Genomic DNA, 17,963 nt, shown 5'->3' with positions numbered 1-17,963 from the left:
ATACAGCTTCCTATCACCCACCCCAGTAAGTAATATGAGACACAGCACAAGATAGGCAAGTACATGGTCTTTTACCTGAGTGGCCCAGACCTGGGAAACAGCAGGTTAGCAATACCTAGCAATGCTTTGCTATTACAGTAAGATATTAAGAGAGAAAAAGGACAGCTGCTATTAATTCTCTTGGCAGAGTGCATTCTAATTATGATGTTTTCTTGTCCTTTGTTCATTTATTATGGAATTTGGCTTTTTTTTTTTTTTTCATCATAGAATTACTGATCTTACAGTGCTCCAGGTTGCTGGGAATACAAAGACATGAGTTCCTGCCTTCATGGCATTCACATGGTGATAAGACAAAGGGATACATGTACTTCCAACAGTGTGTACTAGACTGGGTATTCTAAAATACATAAACAAAGGTTTGTGGGACCACAGTGGGTGAGAACTGTCCTGGGCATTGGAGGATGCATAGAAAGAATTTATTAGGCAAGGTAGTGGGGAGGAGGAGAGAAGAGGACATTTTAGAAAAGCAATTTGTAAGCTGTGCTTTTCCTCTTCCTCTCCAAAGCCTAAGGGCAGGCCAGTCCTCCCCAGTGTGCTCTGTGAGATGGAGCTTTTGACACTTCAGCTAAAGGCCAGGCTTGAGCTGTCAGCATATGGATTCATGTATCTTCTCATTCTGATTCAAGTACAATTAAGTAACATAAAAAATAACATTAAAACTGGAAAAGCTTGTTACTGGTCATCTGGATTCAGAGTAAAATGTTCACACTATGATATTTATGACAAACTGAATTAGTAAGAAGTCTAAAATATAGAAATATTTTATAAATATAGTTTTATTACTTGGAAATACATACAAAAATTCAAACACAGCTAAAAAAACAGTGGCCAAGCAGAGGTCCTATCCAACCTGTTTTAATGAACACATAGAACAGTTGTCATCGGCATAAAACAATTTAAGTTCTGAAACAACTTACTGTCTTCAGGGTCTGTAAATATTGGGCTTAAAAATTGACTACTGTTTTCTTATCACCTATTTAAGTCTTTTCTCCAAATATAGACTATTTAAACATTTGTTTGGTTCAATGAGATGTTTTATTTAGAAAAATAGCTAAAGCCATTTAACTACAATTATTTTGAAAACTGTTAATACTATTCATTTCCAGTCTTCTATCACCTATACATTCTGCATGATTTCTCAAAAATCTCCAGTAGTTGCTAAAAGAAAGCACTTGTAACTTCCAGCAGCTCTTTGGGACACTGAAGTTTGGTCTTAAGAGCCCTGACACTTTTTAGTTAAGGTGGCAAGATTGTTTTTATTTCTCATTTTTGCTTTTTTGTTTATGTCATTTTAGTTTGGCCCCGCTAGCCCATATCTCATCAGAGAAAAATAGTGAGTTATTCTGCTTTTCTTGATTATTAATCCATTAAACTCATCTATTCTTTTTGCCCCCAGGTTTTTCTCTTTTTTTTAATGGCTTCTTGGCAACTTTAGCACTTTCTGCAAATTTAAGCTCATCCTGAGATTTAATATTTCAAAACACTTTTATATTTCACTCTTTTTGGCCTCTATCATGCCAGTTTTTCCTTCTTTTGTATGTGACCTTTGGCAACGTCATCCTGGAGCTCTAGGAGATGCTTAGATGCCTATTCTCTATCTTCCTCTCTACGTTCATTTAACTATTTAAAAAATGTTTAGAATTTCCTCTAAAGGAAATTTTCATCCTTTTATGGTCCCCCTCAGTACTAGACCAATTTTTGAAAAACTTGAAAAGGTAGCAGGTTGACAAGAAGAAGGGACTGCTTCTAGTTTTCTGGTTTTGTGACTCAGCCGTTCTTTAGTCTTGGATCCTCCCCCCTCCCTTCCCCAGCTGAAGAGCCTCAGGCCCAAAGTCGATTCGATAAATGTAATATCCTCTGACGCAGAGTTCAGATGGGAAGATGGGTAAGTTGTGAGTTCTAGATTCCTGCAAGTTCTCTCTGTACATCCAGCTGGTGACAAATCCCTGTGGAATCTACATGTTTGCCATCTATTAGATCTGTTCCTATCTCTGCCATCACTCTTAGTTCAGGCTATTCTCCCTCCTGCGGTGGCCCATTTTATTGTATCTAGACCTGCTGCCACAGTATTCCCTCTCAAACTTGAATATGAGCATACTTCTGGCTTAAAATTTGTTAGTGCATCTCTACTGCCCATAAGATCTAGTACAAACCCTTTAGCTTGGCATTCAAGGCCCCGCACAATCAGCTCCCATTCTTGAACTTCCTTTCTCATTTTCTTAGCCACAGCACTCTCCCCTTCCCCACCCCATGCACTAGCCCTATGGCAAAAACTTATTTTCCCTAATGCATTTTGGTGTTTTGCATTTTTTTTTCCTTTTAAATAAAATTGGGCACCAAGTCCTGATGAATGTTCAGCCCTTAAGGGGTACAAAACTTATCCAACATCACTTTGCATCTCCCTCATTCAATAGACATTTGAGTCCCAATACACATAAAAGGTAAATAATGCAGCCTCAAATCTTTTTTAACAGCCATTCAGTTATATTCGATCACACTGAACATGTGTTCCTTGAGGCCTTTCTCCTAAGAACTACTCTCAAGTCAGCTCTCTGCAATCCAATATTTGAGTGTTATCTTTTATTTACAATATTTTTAAAGCTAATTACAGGATTATAAATTTATTCCAGTTAGCTGCATATGCTGCTTTCGGTGTTGTGTGCTGCCTTGTTGAATGTTTATGAATTTTCATTCTCACTGCCTTAGATTTGGTCTGTTCTCTGACCTGAAGGCTACAAATTTGATTTCAAAGGTACTGATTAAAAGCAAGGAATTGAACAGAACTAAGACCCGACCTTGAGGAAGCTCTGTCCTGCTTTTCTAGTTAACAACCTGGTAAGATATACTAAACATGCCCCTTATCAGCTTATTAACATTTACTATTCTGAATGAAATGATGGATAAGTCATGCATAACTAGGAATTCTAGGCTTTTTTTAAAATAACAATCATTAAATATGCATTATAAATATTCACTTTATTTTAAAAGAATTGGAAGATGTTACATATATTACACACTACATATAATGGCACATGTCAGCCTTGTAAGCTTAAAAATAATCTTTCCCCAAACTGGGATTGACTTAGACTCCAAGTATAAAATGACTCTTGGCCTATAGCACCAACCCAGGCCCAGAGGAAAGCCAATTTTGAACCTGTCTGTCCTCTGGCATTGGGCTTCCTGATATGACACTGAGGGGCCTCTCCCTCTGGTTTTGTTCCCTAGCAGTATTGAGGCCTGGCACAGGGACCCATTTGACTATACACTGCAGGCCTGGGAAATCAGGGAATCTAGAGTGGGGAGGTCCTCTAACAATTTTACAATGGAAAAAATTAAAAACATATGTGCCTTATTGTCTTTGTTTTTGATCTATACATCCAGAACAAGACTCTACAAGATAGAAGGTGGTTAGAATTATTGAAGTACAGTTTCTCTGCTGGTTTTTGTCTTTGGAAATGAACATGTCACGATAGGAGGAGCCTTAAAAGGGATCTGGTTCAACAGTGGTAACCTGCCTGCTCCACTAGTAGCTCAGATTTAGGTATAATTCAAAGTTTTAAATGCCATCCATATGCCATTTTGTTAGACAAACAGATAGAAATTTAATAACACTTTTCATTTTCTTTTTCTTAATTTGTAAGGACAGTTCCTGCCAAATGTTCTGGCTTATGGCTCTCCTCCTCTTCATAGTATGTTTAAGTTACATATTAAGAATCCAAAAAATACCACTATGGAATTTTCATAAGCAATATCCGACCAATCAGTAAAACACAGTACACAGTGTGAAAATTTTCATTTATTCCCCTCCCTGTATCCAGAATATAGACCCTCTTAGCTTTGAGAAATGTGATAATGAAATACCAACAGAACTGATCATATGTAAAGAAAAGCACATACCACACAGGAAACATCCCTAAGTCCTCCCTAACCTAGTAGTGCGAGTTCACGGTATGTTTCTGGCGATGTCACCTTTCACTTGATTTATAAAGATTTTACAGGACAGATTTAAAGCAAAGATAGGCCTCTGGTTTTTATTTTTATTATTTTTTTTTTATCCCTAACAGATTTTTAAAAAGAGGCTATATTAAATGACAATGCATTTTGAGTCAGGGGGAGAAAAAAAAATTAAAAACCCAAAACTTCTTTCAGTTTATTCAAAATAAAAATACACATAGAATTATGAAAATATAGGTTTACTATTTCCACCACGTAAGTTGATGCTGCTGTTTGAAAGGCTTGCAAATCGTTTTTCAAGTTTTTAAAGCTCATCTCGATCCCTCAATAAAGTATACCTATATTCGCTGGGTGCTAATTTCTGGAAGGAGCTCTCAGGTGGACTGCTTGCTACATCTTGGACTTGCTACAAGAGAAAGAATAAAACATTTTATAGCAATATGTTTTATGGAATTACACTATTTTAATAAGAGTAGATGAATGGTAGTTGTTTTATAATTATTTGCTCAATAATCACTATGTACCAAAGACCAGAGTTAAGCTTGAAATCTTACTTTCCCCATTTCAAATGCCCTTACTCATCAGATTCCCCAGGGCAAGGGTGCCACACAGCCCTTAACTGTGGACCTGTTGACAGTTCTTGGGGTGTACTGGAAGGAAACACAATACCTGCCACCTAGGGGCTTTCCTAGAATATTCTGGAGAGACCGCACAGCTGTGACTATGTCCCAAACCCTTCTGTCCTACAAATGACCACTAAGAGGATTAAAGGCACCCACTCTGTTCACAGAGCTTTTAACAATTACCTGGATGCCAGAAATTAGTTGACATAAGAAGGAAAATACGCCATACTTGTGCACCAACAGTAGACAAACATACACAGTGGAACTGTAAGTGTGACTTCTAAGAATTTCAGATATCTAAGACTATCCTTTATCTCCACATTATGAGCTCCTCAAGAACAAACATGTAGTCCTTGTTTTAATATCCCCTGTAGTTAACAGAGGCACATAATGCCTGTGTTACACACTCTGGATACGGACTCATTCCCGTTAAATTGGGAAAGCAACATCTGCAAAGTTCCCATTTTATTTTGTCATGTTCCCCTTCTCCAATACCTTTTTTATTTATATTTTTACTGAGATATATGTTTGGTTTAAGCCATACTTATATTACTATAAAATGTAGGTTCACTGTCTAATGGAGAAGTATACAATAATGGTATGTAACATCTTTTCCTAATCTGATAAAATATTAAGCAGGCTTACTTTCCTGAGGAAAATAATTGCCTTTGGGTTATTGCCAACAAACTGTTTGCTTCTACAGTTGTTTAATTATCAAAATAAAATCTGACCTCAGACTTCAAGGAAAAAGCGTATCATTGGATTCTTACAGGGAACTCTTGACACTGAACGTAATTTGACTCTTTAAGAAAAATTGACTTAGCTTTTATTTTTCTATGTGGAGGTTCCTTGGGCAAAACAGTGAAGTTCTGGGCATATGAAATGTGAGTTTTGTTATGTATCATTGTGGTAATAGACATGATATAAATCAATAATGAATCAAAAATGCAATTTTAGGGGTGCCTAACAAAGCAGAAACATAGAAATAGTCAAATTTTCACAATAAAAAGCAAATAAAAAACTTTCATAAATAGCTGTGAAGCATTCTAAATCTCAAATGAGAAGCTGCATTAAACCTTAAGTTTTGAGCAATTATGAATACTATATTGGTGAGGGTGCTTAGGATGGTTTAGCAAGAATACCAAATCATTATTTTCTTTGTATTGTGGTCAATCTCCTGGCCACAGAGGAAGACTTAACCAGTTAATGGAATCCACTGATTTCTTCACTGATCCACCTACTTCCAATTCTTACCTCCAACTTCTGTATTTGAAGCCAACTGTATTTAACCCTTTTACTCCTATTCCATAAAGGAGGTACTCTAGACCACTTTATCAAGAAATTATATTGTACCATTCTTGCAACTTTTTTTTTAAGTTTTTTTAAGTTTTTTTTTAAATATATGAAATTTATTGTCAAATTGGTTTCCATATAACACCCAGTGCTCATCCCAAAAGATGCCCTCTTCAATACCCATCACCCACCCTCCCCTCCCTCCCACCCCCCCGCAGCCCTCAGTTTGTTCTCAGTTTTTAAGAGTCTCTTATGCTTTGGCTCTCTCCCACTGTAACCTTTCTTTTTTTTTTTTCCTTCCCCTCCCCCATGGGTTCCTGTTAAGTTTCTCAGGATCCACATAAGAGTGAAAACATATGGTATCTGTCTTTCTCTGTATGGCTTATTTCACTTAGCATAACACTCTCCAGTTCCGTCCATGTTGCAACTTTTCTGAAGTTTCACAATTTTAAAAATTAATTTTGAAAGGAATATAATTTATATATTATCTACAGTCTGTTCAGAATTTCTTTATAAAGATTTTCAGAAGCACACACTCAAGCCTGTGCAAGAGGGTTAGTTCCTCTTCAAGGCTAACTGAAAAAGAAAAAAAGAGTTCCCACTGAGAAACAAGAGTCCTACCTGTCCTGGGGCAATATCGGTTGGATCTGGACCATGATGGAATTCTCTGTGCAATTTTCCAGAATGTAAGTCAAATACAAACTGCTTGAGTTTTCCAGGAATTCTAAAACCAAAGTAAAATAAAAATTTAGCTTAAACTGTTAAAATGGACTTACCTATATTTTACCACCTTCCCCATTTTTTATTTAAATTTTACCTACAACCCCATCATTTTACCATAACTATCAGAAGCCAGGTATACTGCAAACATTTTTATACAGTGTAATCATGAAATATGGATACTCTGTTTTGTGTTCTAATTCTTGTACTTGTTTCACAGAAATTTCCCGATGCTTATTTTAACAGATGCATTAGTCTATCAAGATGCTGTCCTAAAACTTACTTAACCATCCCTTATTGTTGGACATTTATATATTTTCCTTAATCTATGTAACTAAAAAAGTTCATGTTCTGCAGAACCACTAAAAATAACAAGTCTTAAGGGAAAAATAGTGTTAGGTGCTAACCACTTACAACTATGTAGTTTTGTATTGGGGCGCCTGGGTGGCTCAGTTAGTTAAGTGTCTGACTTTGATTTCGGTTCAGGTCATGATCTCATAGTGGTGACATAGAGGCTGGCATTATTGGACTGGGCATGGAGCCTCCTTACGCTTAGGATGCTCTCTCTCCCTCCCTCTGCCCCTTCCCGTCCCCTGCCCAATCCAGAGAGTATGCTCTCCCTCAAAAAGAAAAAAGAAAATTACTAGCACTGTTCAGCCTCTGTCACTGTGTCGGCCAGGTGGATCCTCTGTAGCTTTAACCTGGAACTTATAAGTCCTTTTTTGAGATATTAACTGAGTCCTTGAAGGCATTCACTGCCAGTAGAACCAACTTTATCAAAATAATCTAAATCAGGGTATAGTTTTTTCGAGTTTTTTCTTCCTTAAGCACAAAGGAAAATTTCACAACTTCTTCAACCACACCAGCAGCTTCACTGGATAGCTTAACATTGTGAAAAGCAAAGTACTTCTCAAGGTCATAAAACTGTCCCCTCTCCTCTTTTTGGGTTGGGCGGACGTCTTTGTATACCACTAAAACATTATATTTAATGATAAAAAAAAATTAAAAAAATAAAAAATAAAACTTTGATGGCTTCAAAACATTCTGAGGAAAATAATGTGAACACAACTTACTTATATTAACGTCCTTTTCCTAATTACCAGTCATGCTATAAGCAAATTTGCAGTACAAAAACATGCATTGTAGCAAAACAGATTACAAGGCTAAGCAGATTCATGTATCCACCTTTTTCCTGTTTTTAAAAATTTTTTAAGAGACACGGAGACAGCGTGGAGAGGGGAGGTGAGAAGGGGGGAGAGAGAATCCCAAGCAGGCCCTGCACTGTTGGCACAGAACCTGATGTGGGGCTTGAACTCATGAAACCACAAGATCATGACCTAAGCCGAAACCGAGAGTCAGAGGCTTAACCGATTGAGCCATCCAGGCGCCCCTACCCTTTTCCTTTTTAATTATTTCCTTGGGTTGTAGCAAATAAAGCAGGAATACAGATCTTCCTTGACTTACAAGGGGGATACAGCACAATAAACCTACCCTAAATTGAAAAATCCTAAATGGAGAACACATTTAATAATACCCAGCCTACCTTAAATGTGTTCAGAACACTTAAATTACCCTACTTGAGCAAAATCATCTAACACAAAGCCTGTTTTGTACCAAAGTATTTAAATCTCATATAACTTATTGAATTCTATACTGAAAGTGATAAACAATGGTTGTATGGGTACAGAATGTCTGTAAGTGTGTCAGTTGTTGACATCTGGGATCACAAGGCTTACTGGGAGGTGTAGCTCACTGCTGATCGCCAGCACCGTAAGAGTATCTTAGTGCAGATCGCTAGCCTGAGAAAAGACCAAATTCAAAGTACACTTTCTACTTAATGTATTGATTTTGCACCACCGTTAACGCAAAAAACCAAGTCAAACCATCATAAGTTGAGGACAATCTGTTGAGTTAATAAGAACTTTTGATAAAGTGTAGGCAAATTATACCTACAAAACATCAATTTTTGCTACTTGCCTACCTGTTTTTTGAAGGCTTGCCAATGTGTTTTTTTTATTAAAATTTGTTTTGCTACTTTGACAAATAAAAGACACCTGCATTTTAATTTCTATTTTTTCAGAAATTAAGCATTTTCCTTGTTTTCATTAATATTTCTCCTTATATGAATTGTCAGTCTTTTACTGAAATATTGGTGTTTTAAAAATTCATTACATATTTTAAACAGAAATCTTTCTTCATATCCCTTACAAGGATTGCAATGCAGGTCCATAAACACTTTACTTCAGTAGAATTGACTCAATTTTTTGGTAGCCAAGAATAGCTGCTAGTTTCTTTTTATCCTCTCCCGAGGTCCTGCAAGTGTTGTTTCTTCCCTTCAATAACTCCCACTGAGATGTACCAACCAATAACTTCATTGTACACCCATTTTGGCTCCCCACTAGCTCCAATGCAACAGAGACCAGCAGGTGTCAAATGCACAGTTTACAAATACAAATGACTGTCAGGTAGCTGTATTGACAGAATGCCTCTGAAAGGTTCTCTGGTGCTGAAGAAATTGCACAGGCGCTAAAGATAAACACTGAGAGGAGATCAATTTAAATTTAATATGACATCATCTACTATGCTGTCATGCACAGCAAAGTGCTAAAATATATCCATTCAAATCAAAGAATCACAAATGGTCTCTAATGTTTAAGACAAAACCCCGTTAAGTTTGTTATTTTATAAAGTCCAAAGATGATCGCAACCAATACAATGTGACTAGCTTCTGCTTGTCAAAAAATAATTTATAATTAAATCTTAAATATAACAAATTCATAGAGAACACTCAAAACAGATTTTTTCCTAACTTGATTCCCCTTGTCAACAGATGAGAGAAAGAATTGTGAGTAAAAGGCAAAGACAAGGGAGATACGATGAACCTGAATTGATGTGGGAGGAAAAAAAGATTACAAAAGAGCTCTTATCTAGCTTGTGGCTAGAAACTATCCATCATTATTAAGTAAGAAACACTGAATCAACAGTATATTGTCAAGAAAACAGACAACATGGTTATGTGCTAAAAAGGAAAATAAACGGATTCTTGCCATAATAAATTCAATTATATTTTCACACTTTAGGGTACAGTTTTTCTAATTAGAACACCTAAGTGTTTCTTTCCCACCTTCCAAACGGTTTTCTGTTTGTTTTCAATTTTTATTTTTAGGTGATGCAAAATTTAGAAACTGGGAAATGCACAAATGGTAAGTATCACTAAATGAACTTTGACATATGTATCAGTGAGAAGCATTTTTATTTTTTAAAACCTTACATACAGTAGAATTCACTCTTCTAGGCTTACAGTTCTATGAGTTTTAACATATGCATATAGCATCTAGTTACTATCTCCACAAATAGGATACATAACAATTCCAACATGCTTTTTTTGGTCAGACCTTCCACTTCCCCCTAACTCCTGCCAACCACTGATCTGTTCTCTGTTCCTATAATTTGCCTTTTCTGAAATGTCTTGTACTTGGAATCATGCAGTATGTAACCATGAGGCTGGCTTCTTTTATTTAGCTTACTTCTTTTAAGATTCCTGCATTCTGTTGCATGTATACAACTATTTGTTCCTTTATTGAATATCTACTCCAATGAGTGGATATACCATACTTAGTCATCCTTTTACCCACTGAAGAGCATTTGGGTTCTTTCAAGATTTTGGTTATTCTGAACAATGCTACTACAAACATTTGTACACAAGTTTTTGTGTGAACGTGAGTTTGTTTCTCCAGGAAAAATACTGGTATATTACATGCAAGGTGTAAAATGTTTACTTTTTAAAAAAAACTGCCTAATTGTCCAGTGTCCTAACTGCAATGTGTAAGAGTTCGCTTGCTCCAGGGGCACCCGGGTGGCTCAGCTGGTTAAGTGTCCAATTCTAATTCTGGCTCTCAGGTCATGACCTTAAGGTTCATGAGATCGAGCCCTGCCTTGGGCTCTGCTCTCCCCAATCGTCGAGCCTGCTTGGGACCCACTGTCTCTCCCTCTCTCTCTGCAGCAGCATCCCCCGACCTCGCATGCACGCTCTCTCTCAAAGTAAACATTTTTTTGAGTTCCACCTGCTCCATATGCTCACAAACATCTGGTATATCAGTATTTAAATTCAGCCATTCTAAAAAATGTGTCATAGGATCTCAATGTGGTTTTAATTTCCAGTTCTCTAATGGATAATGGTGTTGAGCACCCCTTCGTGTGCTTATTTGCCATTTGTTTACCTTCTTTACATTCAAACAATATCCTTTATGGAGCAAAAGTGTTTAATTTGATGAAAGCCAATTTATGAATTTTTTTGGTGGGGGGCATGGTGCTTTGGGTGTACTAAGAGCTCTTTATCTAACCTTAGGACAGAAAGAGTTTCTTCTACATTTACTTCTAAGAGTTCCATAGTTTTACCTTTCACATTCAGGTCTACAATCAATTCTGAGTTAATTTTTTTAAAGTTTATTATTTATTTTGAGAGAGAGAGAAAAAGAGAGAGGAGGGGCAGAGATAGAGAATCCCAAGCAGGCTTCATGCTGTCCGTGCAGAGCCTGATGCAGGGCTTGATCTCACCAATCATGAGATTATGACCTGAGCTGAAATCAAGAGGTGGACACTTAACTGACTGAACTACCCAGGTGTCCCTAATTTTTTTTATAGAAGTTATTTTTTTATGGTATGAAGACGTTCAGGTGGGACAGCACCATTTATTAAAAAGATTAGCCTTTCCACTAAATTATCTTTGCATCTTCAAGAAAATCACTGTGTGCCTATTTCTAGACTTTCCATTTTATTCTACAGCAATACATGCCTATTTTTTTTTTTTACCAAATATGAGGCTGTTTTAAATATTTTAGCTATATAGTAATTAGGTCTCAAAGTCAGGTATTTTGAGTCCTTTAGCTTTGTTTCTTTTTGAATTTTGTTTCAGTTATTCTCATTTTAGGTTTCGATGTAAATTTTGGAGTCAGCTACATCTATAAAAAAATCTAGTTAGATTTTGATTGAAATTGCATTAAATCCATAGGTCAATTTGAGGAGAATTCACATCTAAACAGTATTAATAAGTCTTCTAATCCACACAGTATTTCTTCATTTATTTTGGTCATCTTTGATCAGTGTTTTGTAGTTTTCAGCAAACAGATCCTATATATATTTTGCTAGGCGTATATTTAGGCAGTTTTTATTTTTATTTTTATTTGTTTTTGCTTTTGGAGCTATTATGAATGGTACTTTAAAACGTTTTGTGATTTCCTAATGTTCATTGTTAACATATATATATAGAAATAAAAGTGATTTTTTAAAAGGTGACTTTGTGTCCTGCTGAAATCATCCATTAGTTCTAGGAGCTTTCTTGTACATACATTGGGCATTTCTACACAGATAATCATGCCATCTACGAAGAAAGTTTCTTTCTAGTCCAAACATTTCATGTTTATTTTTTGGTATTCGGAACTTGCTAGGACTTCTAGTACCATACTAAATACAACTGGTGAGAATGGACATCTTTATCAAAGACAATAAAATACTTTGGAATAAATTTAGCCAAGGAGGGAAAATATCTGTATATTGAAAACTATACAACACTGATGGAAGAAGACACAAATAAATGGAAAGATATCCTGAATTCATAGGTTGGAAGAATTAATATTGTTAAAATGTCCATACTATCTACAGAAATCTACATATTCAGTGCAATCCCTATCAAAATTCCAATGGCATTTTTCATAGAAACAGAAAAAACCCTAAAATTCATATGGACTCACAAAGGACCCTACATAGCCAAAGCAAAATCAATCTCCAGCAAGAAGAAAAAAGATGAAGGCATCACTGTGTTATTTAAAAAAAAAAAACAACAACACAATTTTAACGTTTATTTTTAAGAGAGCACAACCAGGGGAGAGGGCAGATAGGGAGACCCAGGATCCAAAGCAGGCTCCAGGCTCTGAGCTGTCAGCACAGAGCCCAACATGGGGCTCAAACCCATGAACCGTGAGATTGTGTCCTAAGCCAGAGTTGGAAGCTTAACCAACTGAGCCACCCATGCGCCCCAGGAATTTTTTTAATTTTTCTCTCTTTTTTTTTTACATTTATTTATTTTTGACAGAGAGAGCGAGAGAGAATGCACAAGTGGGGGAGGGGCAGAGAGAGAAGGAGACAAGAATCCGAAGCAGGTTCCAGGCTCCAAGCTGTCAGCACAGAGCCCGACATGGGGCTTGAACTCACAAACCACGAGATCATGACCTGAGCTGAAGTCGGACGCTCAACCAACTGAGCCACCCAGGCGCCCCTCCAGGAATTTTTTTTTTAATGTTTATTATTTTTGAGAGAGAGAGAGAGTGTGAGCAGGGGAAGGGGCAGAGAGAGAGGGAGACAAGAATCTGAAGCAGGCTCTAGGCTCTGAGCTGTCAGCACAGAACCCAACGAAGGGCTCAAACTCACAAACCATAAGATCATGACTTGAGCTGAAGTTGGATGCTTAACCGACTGAGCCACCCAGGCCCCTCACACTGTGTGATTTTAGAATATACTACAAAGCTTTAGTAATCAAAACAGTATAGTGCTGGTATAAAAAGACACAGACCAATGGATCATAACAGAGCACCCAGAAATAAATCCACACACTCACAGTCAACTGATGTTTGACAAAGGTACCAAGATACACAATGCAGAAAGGATGGCCTTTTAAATGGTGCTCGGAAAACTGGATAGCCATTGGCAGAAAAATTAAATTGGATCATTATTTCACACCATATATAAATTCAACGCAAAATGGATTAAAGACTTAAATATAAGACCTGACAAACTGTAAAACTCCTAGAAGAAAACATAGGAGAAAAGCTTCTTGATCTTGGTCTGGGCAGTAAATTTTTGGATATAATTCCAAAAGCACAGGCAACAAAAGCAAAGACAGACGAACGTGACTGCATCAAACTAAAGAGCTTGTGCACAGCAAAGGAAACAATCAACAGAGTGAAGAGACAGCCTACAAAATGGGTACGTAAACCATATATCAGATAAGGGATTAATATCCAAAAAATATAAGGAACTAAAACAATTCAAGAGCAAGAAAACAACCCGACTTTAAAAAGGGCAAAGGACTTGAAAAGACATTTCTGAAAAGGAAACATACAAACAGCCAACAGGTACATGAAAAGATGCTCATATCCCTAATCATCAGGAAAATGGAAATCAAAACCAGAATGTGCCATCGCCTCACACCTGTTAGAATGGCTTTTATCAAAAAAGACAAAAAATAAGTGTTGGCAAGGATGTGGAGAAGAGGGAACCCTTCTCCCTGGGAATGTAAACTGGTATAGCCATTACAGAAAAAGGTATGAAGGTTACCCAAAAAACTAAAAATAGAACTACTATATGACCCAACAATCCTGCTTATGGGTATTTACTCAAAGGAGATCAAAGCATTGTCTTGAATGGTTATCTGCACTCCCATGTTCAATGTAGCACTATTCTTAAAAGCCAAGATAGAGAAACAACCAGCATCCATCAGTTGATGACTGGATAAGGAAAATGTGGTGTACACACACACACACACACACACACACACACACACACACACACACAGGAATATTATTCAGCCTTAATAAAGAAGGAAATCCTGTCGTTTACAACAACAGTGATGAACCTGAAGGACATTATGCTAAGTGAAATAAGCCAGACACAGAAAGACAAACACTGCACGATCTCATTTATACGCAGAATCTAAAAAAGCAGAACTCATAGAAGCGGAGGGTAGACAGGTAGTTAAGGGGGACTGGAGCGGGACTGGGAGAGAACGGGGAAATGTTGGTCAAAGGATACAAAGTTTCAGCTACAGGAAGAGTATGTTCTAGAGATCAAATGAACAGCATGGTGACTATAGTTACTAATACTGTATTATATACTTGAAATTTTCTAAGAGTAAGTAAATCTTAATTGTTCTCAAAAGTATGTGAAGAAATGGATACATTAATTTGCTTGATTATGGTAGTTATTTCAGTGTATAAATATATCAAAATATCATGTTGCACACCTCAAATGTAAGCAATTTTTGTCCGCTATACCTTAATAAAGCTGAAAAAAGGAGAGGGAAGACAAAAGAGAAGACAGACATAGAACCTGGGGTAGACGAGGAACCAATCTATGTGGTTTGAGCCAGATATCTGGGGAATGTGTACTAAGAGATATAAGGAGACCAGTCAGTTGATTAGAGTTATAAAGTCAGAGTTGAGGCCACATTTGTCATGATAAATCAGAACCACCTGCATGCAGAAGTCATGGCAGGGCAGAGGAAGAAGCTGGTATCCAGAGAGAAGGATGGAGCAGATGTGAAGGAGCAAGAGAGGAGCTTTTGGGCCCGAAGAAGGGCAGAGAGTAGCTGCACCTCCTGCAGTTCTCGTCCTTGTCCTTTTCCTGCAGTTTTTCAGCACAAGCCCCTTGTTTTGAGCTCCGTGGAGTGAGTTTCTGTTCCTTACAACGGCATGTCCTCTGACAGCAACAGAACTATCCAACAGACCTTTCTGTGAAAATGGAAAACGCTGTATCTGTGCTGCCAAATACAGTAGCCACTACCCACATGTGGCCACCGAGCACTGAGAGCACCTAAGAAACGGACGTTTAAATTGTACGTCATTTTAATTAAAACTTCAGTATTCACACATGGCTGGTAGCTATCTAATACGTATTAGCACAGCTTTACGATTATCACAAGGGGTCAAAGACAAGACGCACAATCAGTAAAAGCTAATGAAAGAGCCAGAAAAAAGAAGACCACGATGATGTCCTAGAACTCAAGTAGAGGGTGTTCGTCCTAAAGGACGAGTTTGGTAAAGCCCCGTTAGTAGCAGTGTGTTATGAATTTTGTCACAGGAAAATCTGGATTCAGACAGCGGGTTAAATCATGGAACAAGCCAAAGGCACACTAGCCATTAAAAGTAAAAGGGAAAAATTTAATCATACGGGAAGATGCTTACAATGTGTGGATAAATTAAAAAGAAAATTCATAAACTGGCATGGTCCTGATTACATTTATAACACACATGTGTGTCTAGATATCTGGCTTGTGGATTTATGAGTCATTTTTAATTCTTTGGCACTTTGTTAACTTTCAGAATTATCCACAAAGAACATAAATTTTTTATAATCAGAAATAAAGGAACAAATGATATGTTTAATGCACATATGCATAAAAACAGTAAATATCTTTGCCTGGTTCCTGATCCTAAGGAGAAAGTAGTCAATCTTTCACCATTAAACATGATACTAGCTGTAGGTTCTGTATAAATGTCCTTTATCAGATTGAGGAAGTTTCCACATATGCTAGTTTGTTAAGCATTTTTGCCATGAAAGGATGTTGAATTTTGTCAAATGCTTCTGCATGGATAATTGGGATCAGTTTTTTTGTTGTTGTTTATTCATTAATATGCTAAATTACACTGGGTTTTTTTTGGTTTTTGTTTTCATTTTAGAGAAAGAGTGCAAGGGAAAGAGGGAGGCGGGGTGGGGCAGGGGAAAGAGAGGAGAGAATCTGAAGCAGGCTCTATGCTCAGCATGGAGCCTGATACTGGGCTCAACCCAGCAACCCTGGGATCATGACCTGAGTTGAGATCAAGAGTCAGATGCTCAACAGACTGGGCCACCCAGGTGCCTCTACACTGACTGGTTTTTGAGTGCTAAACTAGCGTTGCACACTTGGGATATAGCCCACTTAGTTGTACGTGATTCTTTTTTTCTATATTGCTGGATTCAATTTCCTAATATTGTTTACTACTCTTTATTTTTTAAATGTTTATTTTTGAGAGAAAGAGAGAGAGCACGCGTGCTCAAGCATGCGTGTGCATGGGGAGTGGAGAGGAGAGGATCTGAAGCAGACTGCGCTGTCAGCACAGAGCCGGATGCGGGGCTCAAACTCACGAATTGTGAGATCATGACCTGAGCCGAAGTAGGACGCTCAACCAACTGAGCCACCCAAACGTCCCTTGTAACTACTCTTTAACTTAACTTATACAATAATGTAGTACAAACTGATTTAATGTATTATAGTATTAAGAAAACTGTATTCTGCCATTTAAATTACTTAACCTCTTTGAGCTTCAGCTTTCTAATATGTAAAATGAAAACACTGCTTATTTAACTTAATTGTATTGTTTTTATAGTCTACTGACTTAGATTTGAATGTGAATATATGATTTCCTATACTAACAGGCAACATAGCCTTATCATACTCATGTATCAGACACTGTTCTAAGAGCTATAGACACACACATTCATTTAATGCCCACAACAACCCTACGAAGCAGATACTATCATTTCCCGTTTTACAGATGAGGAAACTGAGACAGAGAGGTGGTAAGAAACTGCTCAGAGTGATACAACTAGTAGGTAACAGACTGGGATTAGAAACTAGAGTCTGAGCACCTAACTGCTATTTGCCTCCTTAGTGATTTGACTTTAATTTGGTAAAGTTACTACATCTCTTGGAGCTTAACTTCTTTATTGTAAAAGTAGAAATCATACCGGTCTTAGAAGCCTGTTACAGAAACTGAGAACATACATAAAGTATAAAATGGAGCGGGTACAGAGCCTGCCTCTGCCAGAGTTTCATGTCTGTTTTGCTGGCAGGACCAAATAAGGCAAACTACAGTGCAATGATTTGTAAAATATAAAGTGCTTATAAGGAGATAACCAATGTCAGTTATATGGTAAGTACATTACATGAGAGTGACAATGACAGTGGTATTCGGGGATCCAGGCCAGTGTGTACACTGCCCAGTGGCGGACAGGAGAGACACACAGAGAGAAATCACAACCACAGAGGTGACTCAGGGAGGAGGGAAACAACAGGGCGAACGGCTAGTTGGTAAATACCAGGCTATATCCCAGATGTGAAGATATATATCCAAAGTAGTCAAACTCTTATATGTATAACAGAAAGGTTAAAACTAAGAGCAAGTTAATCAAACACTTCTTGAACATCTACTAATGCTGCCACAAAGCTGCTATAGCAAGAGATAATAAAAACTAAATCTGCCTTTTAAGAAGCTTTCCCAGTACCAATTTTTTGCACTTAAAAAAAAAAAAAGCCTCATTTGGGGTTTTTAAAAATAGAGCCCCTAGATAATGAAAAACAAAACAAATTCTCAGACTTTAAAGGGAACTAATGGTGACCTGGTTTTAAATTTTTTCTTGTACCTATCCTTCCAAGTTCTTTATCATTTCACCCAATTCCTGGTTTGCCCCTCCAAGCTTGAGGAGACAGGCTAATTGGTCAGCAGGCGACCAAACTGCTAAATTAGTGCGGCACCCGCCTCCCAGTTTTAGTTCGGCCCT

The 17,963-nt window shown here is 37.4% G+C and overlaps 1 protein-coding gene across 1 annotated transcript in view; it reads right to left on the bottom strand.

The window, feature by feature from the left end:
- Nucleotides 1-3,838: 3,838 nt before the first annotated feature.
- ERP44 (endoplasmic reticulum protein 44) overlaps nucleotides 3,839-17,963 on the bottom strand; it is a 93,944-nt gene continuing 79,819 nt past the window's right edge. Inside the window, exons 11-12 of the mRNA XM_015068972.3 lie at nucleotides 6,552-6,654; nucleotides 3,839-4,420 (exon numbers count right to left, since the gene is read on the bottom strand). Coding sequence (XP_014924458.2) covers nucleotides 4,319-4,420; nucleotides 6,552-6,654 — 205 coding nt within the window. The 3' untranslated portion in view covers nucleotides 3,839-4,318. The remainder of the gene's footprint in view (nucleotides 4,421-6,551; nucleotides 6,655-17,963) is intronic.

This window comes from Acinonyx jubatus, chromosome D4 (genome assembly GCF_027475565.1).
Source record: "Acinonyx jubatus isolate Ajub_Pintada_27869175 chromosome D4, VMU_Ajub_asm_v1.0, whole genome shotgun sequence".
Taxonomy (NCBI): Eukaryota; Metazoa; Chordata; class Mammalia; order Carnivora; family Felidae; genus Acinonyx; species Acinonyx jubatus.
This window is presented reverse-complemented; position numbering and strand designations above follow the sequence as displayed.